The sequence below is a fragment of the Macadamia integrifolia genome, chromosome 14 (assembly GCF_013358625.1).
Source record: "Macadamia integrifolia cultivar HAES 741 chromosome 14, SCU_Mint_v3, whole genome shotgun sequence".
In the NCBI taxonomy this organism is placed as follows: domain Eukaryota; kingdom Viridiplantae; phylum Streptophyta; class Magnoliopsida; order Proteales; family Proteaceae; genus Macadamia; species Macadamia integrifolia.
In genome coordinates, this window is record NC_056570.1 from 29306060 (window position 1) to 29322492 (window position 16433).

General features: G+C 40.3%; 1 protein-coding gene across 8 annotated transcripts in view; it reads left to right on the forward strand.

The window, feature by feature from the left end:
* Positions 1-16433, forward strand: part of LOC122061756 — a 51195-nt gene that overhangs the window by 12285 nt on the left and 22477 nt on the right. For 7 of the 8 annotated variants that reach the window (XM_042625206.1, XM_042625207.1, XM_042625210.1 and 4 more), the window contains one exon: positions 16073-16288. The exons of the other annotated variant lie outside the window; for it this stretch is intronic. In XM_042625206.1, coding sequence (XP_042481140.1) covers positions 16073-16288 — 216 coding nt within the window. The remainder of the gene's footprint in view (positions 1-16072; positions 16289-16433) is intronic. 8 annotated transcript variants of the gene reach the window in all.

The following is a 16433-nucleotide window of genomic DNA, read 5'->3' on the forward strand; positions in this document are numbered from 1 at the left end:
GCTCGTTCCTCATTCAGCGTATTCCTTCAGACGGTCTCCTCGGTCATTTCCCTAACTTGACAGAGTTGAGTTATTTTCAGAGGAGGAGAGTTGATGCAGATACGGCTGCCCTTACTTGGTTGGACCAGCATGACCGGCTTTGGAAGCCAAGAACCAAGAAGAACCGGTCCAGCCCAGGGTTTTGGTCCAACAAGGGTAGGAATAAAATTAGTAGTTTACTTAGTATTTTATTTCATGCTTTTATTTTCCAGACTTAAACGTAGGAGTAGGATTTATTTCCTTGCTTTGGTTTCCTTTTTATAGTTGTTTCCTAGTTTAGGCTAGTTTCCATTTCAGTTAAGTTTCTAATTTCATGTTCCTATTTTCCTATATATTGGCTGTAATCGATTGAAGATTTAGAGAGTGATTTAATTATTGAGTAAAGATGTTGAGTTTGTGCACCAGTGAAGTGTGTGATTCCCCTCCTTCCCCTTCCTACTCTGATTTTCCCTTTCTTTCTTAAAGGATCTCCATCAGGTAGCCAATGTTTCAACCAATCAAACATTCAATTTCAAAACTTTAAGTCTGTCTTCTCTACTGTGTTACATGGTTGTAAAAAGGAAAATCAAAACCTAACAATGGAAGCTAATTAAATTAGCAACTGAAATAAAATCTGAATCTTCCTACTAACTTGACCACACCCTACACTAACAATAAAGGAAACAAATCAAATTACTAGGTTAATTCCAAATTTTCCTATGCCTAATTGCATAAACTCTTCCGCTCTTAAAAGAACTCAACTCCGTCGAGCTAGGTCGTGCTCCTAAGATACCCTTGTAAATTGGTCGTCGATGAGGTGGCACATATCTCGAAGCAAATGATGGGAACATAACTCTAAGAGGAGAGAGAGTAGGCTGACATGCCACTGGAGCAGGAGTTAGTGGACGACATGGCATGTCTGATAACGTGTGTGGCGTCATTAAATACATACCTCCTTGCTTTACGTTGATGGTGTTCCGTGCACTATCGTAGAGAATATCAGCATGTCGTTGCCAAGGTCACCCTAGAAGAATGCCGCAGTGCGCCAATAGGGTGACCAAGTAAGATACATGGTACTGTAACGGCCCAAACTATAGATGTACTCTAACAACTGCAGTGGCTTCTTCTTGAGCTGTGGGTCCAAAACCTTGCACACGAATCTTCTTGAAAAGTTGCTTCGGTGGAAGGTTGTGTGCTTGAGAAAATTCAGTAGAGATGAAGTTTGCTTTTGCCCCGGTATCAATAAGTGTATAAATATCAGTAGGATTAGAACCATGCAGGAGAGTACCCTTTTGTCTGAAGAGAGGAGCCTTGTCAACTAGCCTATTTGAGAATGATGTAAGACTAGCAGTATGAGCTTCTACATTATCATCATTATCATCATAGTCAATATCATCTGCATCGAGGGGATAAAGATGTAAATCAAGGGTTAACATCATCACTCTTCTTTTTCAGTTGCTTCTATGTTACATTTAGAGAGTGAGTCTTATTGGGGCATTTGTTGGAGTAGTGACCCTTCTCCCCACAACTATGACATCTGATGTTCTTCATCCAATCACTATCCTTGTTGATTTCTGACTTTTTTTCTTCAACTCTGCAAGCTTCAGGCTTCTTTTCCTCCATATGTGGTGGAGGTCTATAAATTGAAAGAGTCTTAAGCATACTCTTCAAATAAATGGACTTCTCTTCAGCTGTCTTGGCATGAGTTGCTGCCACATCAACGGACCTGAAATTAGTGTTAGCCAATTCGAGTCGGATCTCAATACTTAACCTATTGATATATCGCATCACCTGTTGCTGGTCTGTTTCCTAAAGTTGACACCTTGAAGATAGTTTGTGGAATTTGAGGGTGTAGGTATCCACATAGTTGTCTTGTTGAAAATTAAGCAATTTATGAAACATCACCTTCTCATAATTAAGAGGAACAAATTTCTCGATCAGGATTTGTTTTATAACCTCCCAATTGGTAACGGGTCTAAGTCTTCTGACAAACCTTGCATGTAGTACACCATCCCACCATGAACATTCAAACTTAATAAATTTAGTGAGGATGAGTTCACACTTCTTCTCATTCGGAAGAGAGTTATAAGTAAAAATTTTCTCCACTGTGGTAAGCTAGTCAAGGAATTCTTCAGGTCCCTTTCCACCACTGAACTCTAGAATCTCAACTTTGATGCCATAATTCTTATCAGAAAATTATCGTGTGACACCCTGGGGGAAATTGGATTAAGTTGCTGCCTATGTGGTGTATCTTCGATATGTAAGGTATTGAATAGAGCCGATGTTATTTAAAGGTTCAAATAACATCTTGCTAGCCGGTTGGGGACAGGCTGTTTGAATAGAGCCGATTTTATTTGAACGTTGGAATATAGCCATTATAGATGCTAAGGTGTCCATATATTGTTCACCATCCGGCGAGCCTGTTCACATAATCCCCCAGTTCGGTTGTCACTCTGAATGGATAGTGTTGACTTGATTGCCATTCGACGAGCCAGTTAATAATGGCTTTCTCTATCCGGTTGGATAATAGTATATCTAGTCTGACATTCTGGGAGCCAGTTGGGAAATTTCCTAATCCGGTTCGGATTTTGGTCTTCTGATGGTTTGAATTTGGTTCTAATCATATTTCAACCTTCTAGAGACATTCTTAAGGACATGTGTCCATACCTAGGGTCTTTCTATGGTTGGATATGTGAGATGAGATGCGATGCATTTTTCATTATTTCTTGTACAATGTGTAAAATGCATGAACCTAGTCTAAACTTGATTTTCGTCTTCAATTTTCTTTGGCCTTTTAGACACGATTGATGAAGCTTGATTATGTTTTTTGTAGCTTTGGATCCTCACGTAATGTGGCTTCAAGACATGAGTTTGAGCTAGCTTGAATGCCTTGCTTGAAATGACTTTCCTTATGCAAAGTCCTGTCTTGACTTTGAGTTTTAGGCTAACACTTGCCTAGCATATTTGTTCCAAAGACAAATATTAGAGTGCTAATAGTTATCAAATCATATAATTGAGGATCTAAAAGAGTGACTATTTTCCCAACATCGGAATGCATCCTCGGTCACTTAGCACCCTATCCTAGTAGCCATGGCATCGGAATTACCATCGGCCATACCAAGCTATTTTTCGCCTTCGACAACAATCACATCGTACCACGAAAGTGGTATTTCGGAAGGGTTCACCGAACATACCACAGTGGGTTATCCAACACCTTACCCCTGTTGGCAAGGGTCTTTAGTATAGGATAGTTATACATAACCACAATAGTATACATGCCTTTTATAATGATATAGGTAGTATGGGATACGGTATCGAAATTCTCATTGGCTACACCGCATCCATATCCAAGCCTATCTAGCATACAAACAATTAGGAAGGAATACACGATACTGGAATTACTATTCGCCGCACCGCTTACCCATATCTAATCCAAGCTCTAATGCGCACTTAATGCATGATTCAATTATCCATGTGGCGATCACAATACCGGAATTACCCTCGGCCACACCGGATCCCACACATTCACCATAATCCACAACAAAATACACAGTTCAAAAATAACAATTTATATAGTTCAAGTATGGAGCATACATGATAAGAAATCTCAAAACACATGCTTGTAATGGCATACTATCATTTCAAATATTAAAACACTCCAAAAATTAAAGTCAGACCACCACTGACCTCGTATGTTAACTAGGTGAGAATTCCCAAAAAGAATGCCTGAAATAGTACCCCACTAGGGTCGGTGGATGGGGAAAAACCCCATCATGCCTCTACGATGCACTTAACCCATAATTTAACACTCCCCCTCAAGTTGGCGTATAGATATCACACATGCCCAACTTGACTAAACAAGAATCAAACATCTTCCCAACTAAACCCATAGTGAATATATCAACTAATTGATCTTTTGACGTCACAAAGGGAACACAAATCAAGCGAACATCCAGCTTCCCTTTGATGAAATGTTTGTCAATCTCCACATGTTTTGTACAATCATGCTGTACTGGATTATGGGAACTACTGATAATAGCCTTGTTATCACAGCAGAGCATTATAGGAAGGTGAAAATGCATACCAATATCATCTAGGAGTGTGTGTAACCACAACTCACAAATCCCTTGTGCCATAGCACAAAACTCTGCTTCAACACTAGATTTAGCCACCATATTCTGCTTCTCGGTGCGTCAAGTGACAAGATTCCCACCCACTAAGGTACGATAACCTGAGATGGACTTTCTATCAGGAGATCCAACCCAATCAACATCTGTATAAGCTTCAACTCTGAGATGATTATGAGGAGATAAAAGACTCCCTTTTCCTGGAGCAGACTCAAGTACCTCAGGATATATAGGATTGCTTCCATATGAGAGGAATAGGGATCATTCATAAACTGACTCACCAAACTGACAGCTACAACAATATCTGGCTGAGTATAGGAGAGATAGATCAATTTTCCCACCAACCGTTGGTAATGGCCTTTGTCAATGGATTCACCCTCCTTTTCCTCAAGTCATGTACTAGCTTCTGTAGGTTATCAGAAGGACGACAACCAAATAAACTAGTCTTTGACAATAGATCAAGGATGTACTTCCTCTGGGATAGAAAGATGCTTTTAGAAGATTGAGCAACCTCAATCCTAAGAAAGTACTTTAGCTTCCTAAGATCCTTTATTTCCAACTCTCGACCAAGAAAGTCCTTGAGGCGACCAATCTCAACACTGTCATTCCCTGTCATCACAATGTCATCCATGTAGACGATGAGAATAGTAATTTTATCACCAGACCTCTTTATTAACAATGTGTGGCCTGCATTGCTTTGCTTATATCCCACAGATGTCATCGCCTTGTGAAATCTTCCGAACCACCACAGACCTTGCCCTGAGTTCCCTTACTAGAGAAACTTGGTGGAATATCCATATATACTTCCTCATCGAGCTCCTTATGGAGCAAAGCATTCTTGATGTCAAGTTGTTGGAGATCCCATCCTAGGTTCATATCACATGAGAGCAACATTCAGACAGAGGNAAAAAATTCCATACCCATCGTCCCAGCTAAAACCCCAACCCCACCCATTGTGCGACCTCTCTTCCCTCCTTTCATCGCTCGCTGCCAAACGACAGCAGCAGAGAAAAAAAAAATATCTCTGTTGCAAAACAGAGGCGGAACCCATCCCTGCTAGGGTTTGAGTAATAAAAAAAGAAGAAAGAAGAATGCGATGAGAAGAAGAAGAAAGAAGAAGGCACAGAGAAATAGAAGTCAAAGAAGAAAAAGAATCAGAGAAGGCGAGAAGAGAGAGATGCAAGACTCCTACTTGTCCTAGAGCTCTCGCTGCAGTCGCCTTCGATGACGCAACCTCACTGTTCATCCAGACGTCTTCCCTTCCGTCACCGATGTCCTCTGGTTCCATCGCAGGTCTCTTTGAGACCTAGTTTGTCGGTTTACGGTACCTTACCAAACTCCAATCACTTTTATTCTTTCTATTTTCTATTTTCTCTTTTCTTTATTACCCCACTTTACTTATTTTGTTTATTTCCCATACTACCCTTTCTATTATCAATTATTCCTTTCTATGCTATATTCTCTCTTAATTCCAAGTGTACCCCTACCTCCTACACGTGACATCCTTTGTGGTTTAATTTGAACTTCTAAAAAACTACAATTCTGCCCTTCCTGCCCAAAAAAAAAAAAAAAAACTAGAGATAATTACCATTTGCCATTACTCTTTGAGTGCTATTTTGTTAATCTTCACCATGGTGGCCAATAGTGAAGTTGTTCAATAGCTGAACTCTTATAAGGGAGAAACTGATACAAAATTTGATGCTCTCACTAACATGGTCACGTCCCTAAAAACAATGATGGAATCTATGCAAGTTTCCATGGGACCCATGTAAGTTTTCATTGATCGTTTGGTGGCAACAGATAAAGGAAAGAGTCCCATTCAATCTGGGGATTTTTCCAACACCAGTCCATAGGATCCATCATTAACACTACCACCACCGCCACCACCACCACATCATACACCACCACCACCACCTCCACCACTATATGGAACTGGTAGACATGATGATGGAGCAGAAAGAGCAGCAAAATTGGATGTCCTTGATTTTTATGGAGATAATAATCTAGAATTGTACCTTGACTGGATTCACAGTTTAGATACATTCTTCAGATGGTATGGGTTGACTGAGGCTCGAAAGATCCTATTTGCAGAGGCCAAACTGAAAGGCACGGCCCGAGTCTGGTGGATTAAGCAACAACAATAGAACCGAACCCGAGGCATTGGTTTGGTCACTGCTTGGGTTGAAATGTATGAAGTCATGAACTGGCGATTCTTACCTTCTGATTACAAGCAATGCATGCATCTCAGGTTTGCACAGTTGAAACAAGAGAATTTGACCATTGAAGAGTATGTTGCTAGATTTTATTATTTGGCCACTCGTTCTGACTTTGAGTGGGATGAAGAAGTATTAGTGGCACAATTTCGCAATGGTTTGCACCCTCAACTTAGTGCTGCCCTTGCATCTAGTCGATTACCTACCATGGAAGATGCCGTACAAGTAGCATAACAGGTTGGGGAAAGTCTGAAATGCCCATGCAATCGGACAAATTTTGCAGATACTTTTTCTCGAGGTACTAGTTCCGTTCTGCAACAGTCTCCTACCCAAGAGAGGTCATCTAGCAAACCACAGGCTAGTGCTACATCTATGGCCTCTTCACGACCTAGCCGGCCGTATTCTCCACCTCGACATGTTTCTGAAATGTCATCTTCACGGCCTACTCGCCCATACTCACCCCCTCGGCGTGGTTCAGATAAACCTTTTGATTCCTCAAAATTTATAGTTCGACGCTACTCATGCCATGGATTTGGACATATCAGTGCTCAATGTCCCAGCCGTTTGGTTGCTTTTATTGATAAGGATTCTCCTATACTTTATATTCCCGAAGAGCAAGTTGGTTTTGACACAATTGATTTAAGAGAAGAGCGTGCAACAGGTGAAGTCAATGACACTCTTAGTGACGATGACCAACATCCTTTTTATGTCCTTCGTCATGTGTTGACCACTCAGTAGGCCACTGACAATGAAGATTGGTGCCGCAGTAGTATTTTTTAGACTCGTGTGAAGTGCAATGACCAGTTGCTAACCTTGGTCATTGATGGAGGCAGTTGCACTAATGTTGTCTTTGAAGACGCTGTTCGTAAGCTGGGATTGATTACAGAACCACATCCTAATCCTTACAAGATTGCTTAGGTGAACAACACTAATCTCAAAATCACAGATAAGTGCTTGGTCACATATTCTATTGGTGGATTTAAGGATACAGTCCAATGTGATGTCCTCCCTCTGAAGGTGTGCTATATCCTTTTTGGTCGACCTTGGTTGTTTGATAAGAAAGTACAGCATTGTGGCTATGCCAATACCTATGCCTTCAAGCATGCCAACAAGACTATGAAGTTTCATCCTGCCAAAGATCTCCCTGAAATTAAGCTCAAGAAGATGTTGGGCTCGTTCCTCATTCAACGTATTCCTTCAGACGGTCTCCTCGGTCCTTTCCCTAACTTGACGGAGTCGAGTTCTTTTCAGAGGAGGAGAGTTGATGCAGATACGGCTGCCCTTACTTGGTTGGAGCAGTATGACCGGCTTTGGAAGCCAAGAGCCAAGAAGAACTGGTTCAGCCCAGGGTTTTGATCCAACAAGGGTTGGAAATAAAATTAGTAGTTTACTTAGTATTTTATTTCATGCTTTTATTTTCCAGACTTGAACGTAGGAGTAGGATTTATTTCCTTGCTTTGGTTTCTTTTTTATAGTTGTTTCCTAGTTTAGGCTAGTTTCCATTTCAGTTAAGTTTCTAATTTCATGTTCCTATTTTCCTATATATTGGCTATAATCGATTGAAGATTTAGAGAGTGATTTGATTATTGAGTAATGATGTTGAGTTTGTACACCAGTGAAGTGTGTGATTCCCCTCCTTCCCCTTCCTACTTTGATTTTCCCTTTCTTTCCTAAAGGATCTCCATCAGATAGCCAATGTTTCAACCAATCAAACATTCAATTTCAAAACTTCAAGTCTGTCTTCTCTACTGTGTTACATGGTTGTAAAAAGGAAAATCAAAACCTAACAATGGAAGCTAATTAAATTAGCAACTGAAATAAAATCTGAATCTTCCTACTAACTTGACCACACCTTACACTAACAATAAAGGAAACAAATCAAATTGCTAGGTTAATTCCAAATTTTCCTATGCTTAATTGCATAAACTCTTCCGCTCTTAAAAGAACTCAACTCCGTCGAGCTAGGTCGTGCTCCTAAGATACCCTTGTAAATTGCTCGTCGATGCGGTGGCACATATCTCGAAGCAAATGATGGGAACATAACTCTAAGAGGAGAGAGAGTAGGCTGACGTGCCACTGGAGCAGGAGTTAGTGGACGACATAGCATCTCTGATAACGTGTGTGGCGTCATTAAATACGTACCTCCTTGCTTTACGTTGATGGTGTTCCGTGCACCATCGTAGAGAATATCAACATGTCATTGCCAAGGTCACCCTAGAAGAATGCCGCAGTGCGCCAATAGGGTGACCAAGTAAGATACATGGTACTGTAACGGCCCAAACTATAGATGTACTCGAACAACTGCAGTGGCTTCTTCTCGAGCTGTGGGTCCAAAACCTTGCACACGAATCTTCTTGAAAAGTTGCTTCGGTGGAAGGTTGTGTGCTTGAAAAAATTCAGTAGAGATGAAGTTTGCTTTTGCCCCGGTATCAATAAGTGTATAAATATCAGTAGGATCAGAACCGTGCAGGAGAGTACCCTTTTGTCTGAAGAGAGGAGCCTTGTCAACTAGCCTATTTGAGAAGGATGTAAGACTAGCAATATGAGCTTCTACATTATCATCATTATCATCATAGTCAATATCATCTGCATCGAGGGGATAAGGATGTAAATCAAGGGTTAACATCATCACTCTTCTTTTTCAGTTGCTTCTATGTTACATTTAGAGAGTGAGTCTTATTGGGGCATTTGTTGGAGTAGTGACCCTTCTCCCCACAACTATAACATCTGATGTTCTTCATCCAATCACTATCTTTGTTGATTTTTGACTTTTTTTCTTCAACTCTGCAAGCTTCAGGCTTCTTTTCCTCTATATGTGGTGGAGGTCTATAAATTGAAAGAGTCTTAAGCATACTCTTCAAATAAATGGACTTCTCTTCAGCTATCTTGGCATGAGTTGCTGCCACATCAACGGACCTGAAATTAGTGTTAGCCAATTCGAGTCGGACCTCAATACTTAACCTATTGATATATCGCATCACCTGTTGCTGGTCTGTTTCCTAAAGTTGACACCTTAAAATCCATGTGGCGATCACAATACCGGAATTACCCTCGGCCACACTGGATCCCACACATTCACCATAATCCACAACAAAATACACAGTTCAAAAATAACAATTTATATAGTTCAAGTATGGAGCATACATGATAAGAAATCTCAAAACACATGCTTGTAATGGCATACTATCATTTCAAATATTAAAACACTCCAAAAATTAAGGTCAGACCACCATTGACCTCGTATGTTAACTAGGTGAGAATTCCCAAAAAGAATGCCTGAAATAGTACCCCACTAGGGTCGGTGGATGGGGAAAAACCCCATCATGCCTCTACGATGCACTTAACCCATAATTTAACACTCCCCCTCAAGTTGGCATATAGATATCACACATGCCCAACTTGACTAAACAAGAATCAAACGTCTTCCCAACTAAACCCATAGTGAATATATCAACTAATTGATCTTTAGACGTCACAAAGGGAACACAAATCAAGCGAACATCCAGCTTCCCTTTGATGAAATGTTTGTCAATCTCCACATGTTTTGTACAATTATGCTGTACTGGATTATGGGAAATACTGATAATAGCCTTGTTATCACAGCAGAGCATCATAGGAAGGTGAAAATGCATACCAATATCATCTAGGAGTGTGTGTAACCACAACTCACAAATCCCTTGTGCCATAGCACAAAACTCTGCTTCAACACTAGATTTAGCCACCATATTCTGCTTCTCGGTGCGTCAAGTGACAAGATTCCCACCCACTAAGGTATGATAACCTGAGATGGACTTTCTATCAGGAGATCTAACCCAATCAACATCTGTATAAGCTTCAACCCTGAGATGATTATGAGGAGATAAAAGACTCCCTTTTCCTGGAGCAGACTCAAGTACCTCAGGATACATAGGATTGCTTCCATATGAGAGGAATAGGGATCATTCATAAACTGACTCACCAAACTGACAGCTACAACAATATCTAGCTGAGTATGGGAGAGATAGATCAATTTTCCCACCAACCGTTGGTAATGCCCTTTGTCAATGGATTCACCCTCCTTTTCCTCGAGTCATGTACTAGCTTCTGTAGGTTATCAGAAGGACGACAACCCAATAAACTAGTCTTTGACAATAGATCAAGGATGTACTTCCTCTGGGACAGAAAGATGCTTTTAGAAGATCGAGCAACCTCAATCCTAAGAAAGTACTTTAGCTTCCTAAGATCCTTTATTTCCAACTCTCGACCAAGAAAGTCCTTGAGGCGACCAATCTCAACACTGTCATTCCCTGTCACCACAATGTCATCCATGTAGACGATGAGAATAGTAATTTTATCACCAGACCTCTTTATTAACAGTGTGTGGCCTGCATTGCTTTGCTTATATCCCACAGATGTCATCGCCTTGTGAAATCTTCCGAACCACCACAGACCTTGCCCTGAGTTCCCTTACTAGAGAAACTTGGTGGAATATCCATATATACTTCCTTATCAAGCTCCTTATGGAAGAAAGCATTCTTGATGTCAAGTTGTTGGAGATCCCATCCTAGGTTCATATCACATGAGAGCAACATTCAGACAGAGGTCAATTTGGCAACTGGTGCAAATGTCTCCTGGTAGTCAATGCCATATGTTTGAGTGAATCCTTTAGCCACAAGTCTTGCCTTGTACCTATCTACAAAGCCATCTATCTTCTGTTTCACCACAAACACCGATTGGTTTTTCCCAGGAGGAAGTCACAAGTTCCCATGTAGTATTCTTTTTTAGGGTATCCATTTCTTCCACCATTGCAGACTTCCATTTTCCATCTCCAAGAGCTTCCTGCCAATTCTGGGGAACACAGATAGAAGAAAGAGAAGACACAAAAGCACGATAGGAGGGAGAAAGGGAATCATATAAAACAATATGGGATATGGGGTGTTGAGTGCAAGTTCTAGTGCCTTTTCTAAGAGCAATAAGTTGTTCAAAAGAGATTATACCTGGCACAATTGGTTCAGTCGGCTCTGGATCTAGGGCCGGAGAGGGGACAAGTAAAGGTGTTGTAGTGGTGGTAGTGGTCTCAAGTTGCTTATTTCTGGTGTGACCCCTACAATAGACTTGAAGACTTGAATTATCAACCTGTCTTTGAAATTCACCAATAGTATGTTGAACGTTCAACTTCCTTTAGGCAGGAACAATGGTCTCAATATCCCCTTGAGTTGGAACATCGGTAGACTCTGTCCCCTTACTCTCTGTCGGAGATGGTAGATACACTGGAGGTGGAGCAAGCAGATTCAGAATTGGCTCTTCACTATCAATATCAGACTCCCCCTGCGGAGATGGCGATGAATAATGGCTAACAAATTCATAAAACACAACATCCATGGTGACTATAGTATGCCTAGTAGGAGGATGGTAACACTTATATCCTTTATGAGTAAGAGAATTACCCAGAGTTATACACTTGATGCTACAAGGTTCCAATTTTCCTGGTGAGTGGTGATCCCTAGCATAGCAAGCACACCCAAAAGTCTTCGGAGGAACCAATATTGAGTTATTTTCTTGAAGAAAGGCAACATGAGTACAAGAATCAAGAACGTTAGTAGGCATGTGGTTGATCAAGTAGGTAATAGTCAGGACAGCATCACTCCAATATTGAGAGGGAACCTGTCTGGATAACATCATTGTGCGGGCAATGTCCCATAAGTGTCTATTCTTGCGTTCGGCCACCCCATACTGAGCAGGAGTGCCAACGTAGTTAGTTTAATGAAGAATCCCATATTCAGCAAGGTACCTTTGAAATTACCCTCTATATATTTAGTACCATTATCATTACGAAGAATTTTCAGAGTAACATTGAACTATGTCTGAATCATCTTGTTGGAAGCATTGAAAACAATTGAACACCTTACTTTTGTGTTGCTTCATATACACCCACATTGTGCAAGAGTGACAATCAATAAAAGACACAAACCAACGTTTACCAGAGATAGACGTGCGATGAGACGGACCCCACACATTAGAGTGAACTAAATGGAAAAGTGCAAAATTTCTTTTATTTAATGGAAATAACTAGAACGAGTTTGTTTAGCTAAAATATAGGCTTCACAAAAAAAGTCATCCTTATTACATTGTTTAACTAATTGCGAAAATAAGAGAGATAATGTTCCAAGGGGAGGATGTCCTAAACGACAATGCCACTATTACAGATCAGAGGAAACATAGTGTAGCTGATGAGTAATAAAAACCGCAGCTTTAGGAAGACAATCATCATCAAGCAAATAGAGACCACTTTGCACCTTACCACATCCAATCATCTTCCTTGTTGCCAGATCCTAAAAAACGCAGTGGGAAGGAAAAAAGGTTACTTGATAGTTCAAGTCCCTAGTAAGGCTACTAATAGATAGCAGATTAGTAGTAAAATTAAGGATATGTAAAATCAAATTTAAAATGAGAAGTAAAACACTGAAGAGAACCCTTTTTAGAGATAGAAGATTAGGTGCCATTTGCAATTCTCACTTTTTCTTTGCCTGAGGTGGGTGAATACGGGTGGAAAAGGTTGGAAGAACCAGTCATATGATCAGTGGCACCGGAGTCAATGATCCAAGGACTGGAGCCCATCGATGAATAGTGACCACCAAACAAGATACCTGAATAAGCAAATTTGGAACTTGAAGGGACTGGAGAATTGGCAGGTGCTAATGAATTTGAAGCCTGGAGCATACGCCTGAAAGCCTGGGGTTCCTCCTAGGATAGACCAGTTTCAGTTGTAGAAGATTTGTCAACAGTTTCGGTCTGATGGACCTTATTCTTGGATTTACCACAAGCACGCTTAGCTTCAAAATCAGCTGGTTTCCCATGAAGTTTCCAATATGTCGCTTTGGTATGGTATGGTTTGTTGTAGTGTTCACATTTTGCCACTTGGTAGCATCACTAGTATGGTTAGCTCCCTTAGAAGTAGTAAAACCAGTATGCAGGGCTGATTTCTTAGTAGGGGAAGTGTGAGGCATAGAGTTACGACAATACTCCTCCATATGAACCAGGGCAAAGGACAATTCCAGAGTAGGGAAGGGACATCTGCTTTGTACCTGGATACGAATCTAATCATACTCAACATTCAAACCAACCAAGAAATCATACATCCTAATTTTGTCCGCATGTTTTGCATAGGGAGCGATATCTTCAGCATTGGATGGATAATATTTTGCAAATTGATCAAGCTCATACCACAGAGTTCGAAGTTCAGCATAATACCTGGACATAAAGAGGTCCTGTTGAGTAATAGCACGCACTTTCTTGCGAAGATCAAATAACTGAGCATTATACCCTATTTGTTCACAAGGTTTCTTTGGTAGCAGCCCAGATTTGAGAAGCAGTTTCTAACAACAAGAATCCTCTAGAGATAGATTGATGTATAGAGTTGATCAGAAAAGCCATTATCAGAGAGTCATTGGTGATCCATTTGTTACAAGGAGTACCCTCCTCAGAGGATTTCTTTGATTTGCCTGTGATATGACCAGTGAGACCTTTGCCAGCAATCGTAAGATAAGTGGTTCTAGACTAGATGAGGGAAATAATTTCCTCCAATTTCGCAAAGCAAGTACTAAAATGAATATATTTGTTGCGACCTTGCCCATCAGAGTCTGAGGTTGCTATAGATACAGTAGTTACTCCAGACGTTATGATAATAGGGAGAAGTCGACAGTTAGTGGGAGAAATACCAGATCTTCAGAAACAGCCATTAGAAAAGGCTAATACTTGGATCGAACTACCCAGTATGGGTGGTGAAGAACTCCTCTAAGTTATATCTGATTCTGATGAAGAACTGAAGAGATGAAAAATTAGGGGTTTGGGAGAAAACCCTAAATTTTCAAGAAGATGAGGATCACACACAAAACCTTGGCAGATGGGCCCGTAGGGCTGGTCGATCTCCTCTGTAGGGGTGAGGAAGGTCACTTCCAAATATCACCTGATTCTGAAGGAGGGAACCCAAAAATCGATGGGTTAAGGGTTTTGGAGAAAATCCTAAAATCACAAATGGGTATGGTCTTCAATTCTGTAAGCAATGATGAGGTTTGATCTTAACAGAAGAAAGAATTAAATCCTAAGAAGGAAGAATCAAGAATCGCAGGGTAGGAAAATAGTACTCCAATTGGTCACTTACACAGTTTTAGGGTTTGAAACATTGAAGTATTGTGTAGGACAGCAACTAGATTCATATGAATCACCTCATTATTGCTGTCCCATGGGGAATTAGGGAGGCAAGGAAGAGAAGTGGAGGTTGAGAAGGGATGGAAGCTTGCGATTTTGGAAGAAGAGAAAGGGAAGGCTGAAAAACTTAGATCAGAAAAGTAGCTCTGATACCATGTTAACAGCCAAGTTGGGGTGGAATGTTTGAGTGATCTAACTGATCACACAAGCCTTTTATTTATAATAAGCAAAGTAGAGTCATAACAGGAGTACAAGTCATAACTCAATTACAAGTATACCCCCCATCCAGCCACCCCACTCTAAATAGGGTCAATGGAGGGGAAAAAACCCCATTGTGCCCCTGTGCCACACTTAAACCATAATCTAACATCTATCTATTCTAGTTTCAGGGTTTTCCCTGTAAGAATTTTCGAGTGCATATCTTTTGGGTTAGATCTCTGATTGCTGCAGGATTATGTGGGTTTGTTGAGGATCTTAGGAGGATCTTAGGAGGATCACTTGACCAAATTTGAAGATCATCCGACGTTTCCAACTCAAGTTCTTGAAGAATCACCAAAATTTTCCTTTTTCTTGCAACCATCGTAAGTCTCAATCCAGCTGGCAGAATTTGTTCAATTTTTTATGGTTTGTTCCTCCATATAGGATCTCCATTCCATCCAAATTTCAGCACCAACGGAATCCTATTTGCTGAGATACAATTTATGCAAGTTTTTACCTAAATCTGTGTCTATTTCAGATCTGTTCTTACTGTTAAATCTGATCTATTCTAAGTCTTGTTGGAGTTTATAATGTATCACCTTTTGCTGAGGACATCTAGGAAGCTTTACCATATCAGTGCAAAGATATAATCATTATTTCTGAAGCACCATCAATCAGATATGGACTGATGTTGTGCTAACAATTCAACTTGATCATGCTCTGGTTAGAGGTCACCTTGGAAGTGTTATGTAAATTGTATGAATGTGGTATCATCTGGGGTAGTGCAAACATTGATGGAATAAAAAAATGGCTAATTAATACTTTGTGATTTTGAAATAGTCAGGTCATGCCTATCAAGCAAACACTGCTGATCCAGCCAGGACTGTATGTTGCCTGAATATGGGAAGGCATGCATTCAATGAATTACATTTTATACTACTCGAGTACTGGGAAGTGGCAGCAATCAGCCGTTGCTCATTTATTACCATTCTGGCCCTGCTAAATGTCTCTCAACTAAAAGCATCAGCCAAGTACTTTATTTTGGTACCTTTTGTGTCTGGGTCACTAGTTTAGTTCCCATTTTCTGTTCTTTCTTTAGAACTCATCTTTCTGCTTGCATTGCTGCATAAACATATCCATTGACCTTTGAAGGTTATAGATTCTCTATTATATAACCTGGTAATAGTTTATTACTCAGGAACTCTTGTTTCTCCGTGAACTCACATCATTACTGCCTGTTAATTCAGTGACAGTCTTGTCTTGCATGCCTTCAGGCTATTTGGATCTACAATTCAAAGTTTCTAAGCTTGCTTCCATATCTTGAAACAGGTGCTTGTCACGGATATTAAGCAACAATTGCTTCCGGGAATGAAAGAAATACTGCCTGACCATAGAATGAGGGTTCATATGATAAGTGCATGGGGATGGTTTATTCGCTTGCTTGGATGCCATGCGGTGATGAATAGGCATTTGGTTAATGAAATGCTTAAAATTCCTGAGAAGACATTCTCTGATCCTGACCCACAAATCCAAATTGCTTCACTGGTACTTGATTCCAATGTGTATTTTATACAATCTTTGATGTTTGTCAAAATTCGTTCATTCTTGATATCTTCTCAAGAGATAACTGATTGTTGTGAACTTCTAGAAAGAGTAGAAAAGATGAAACTATTGAAATGTTCTACTACCC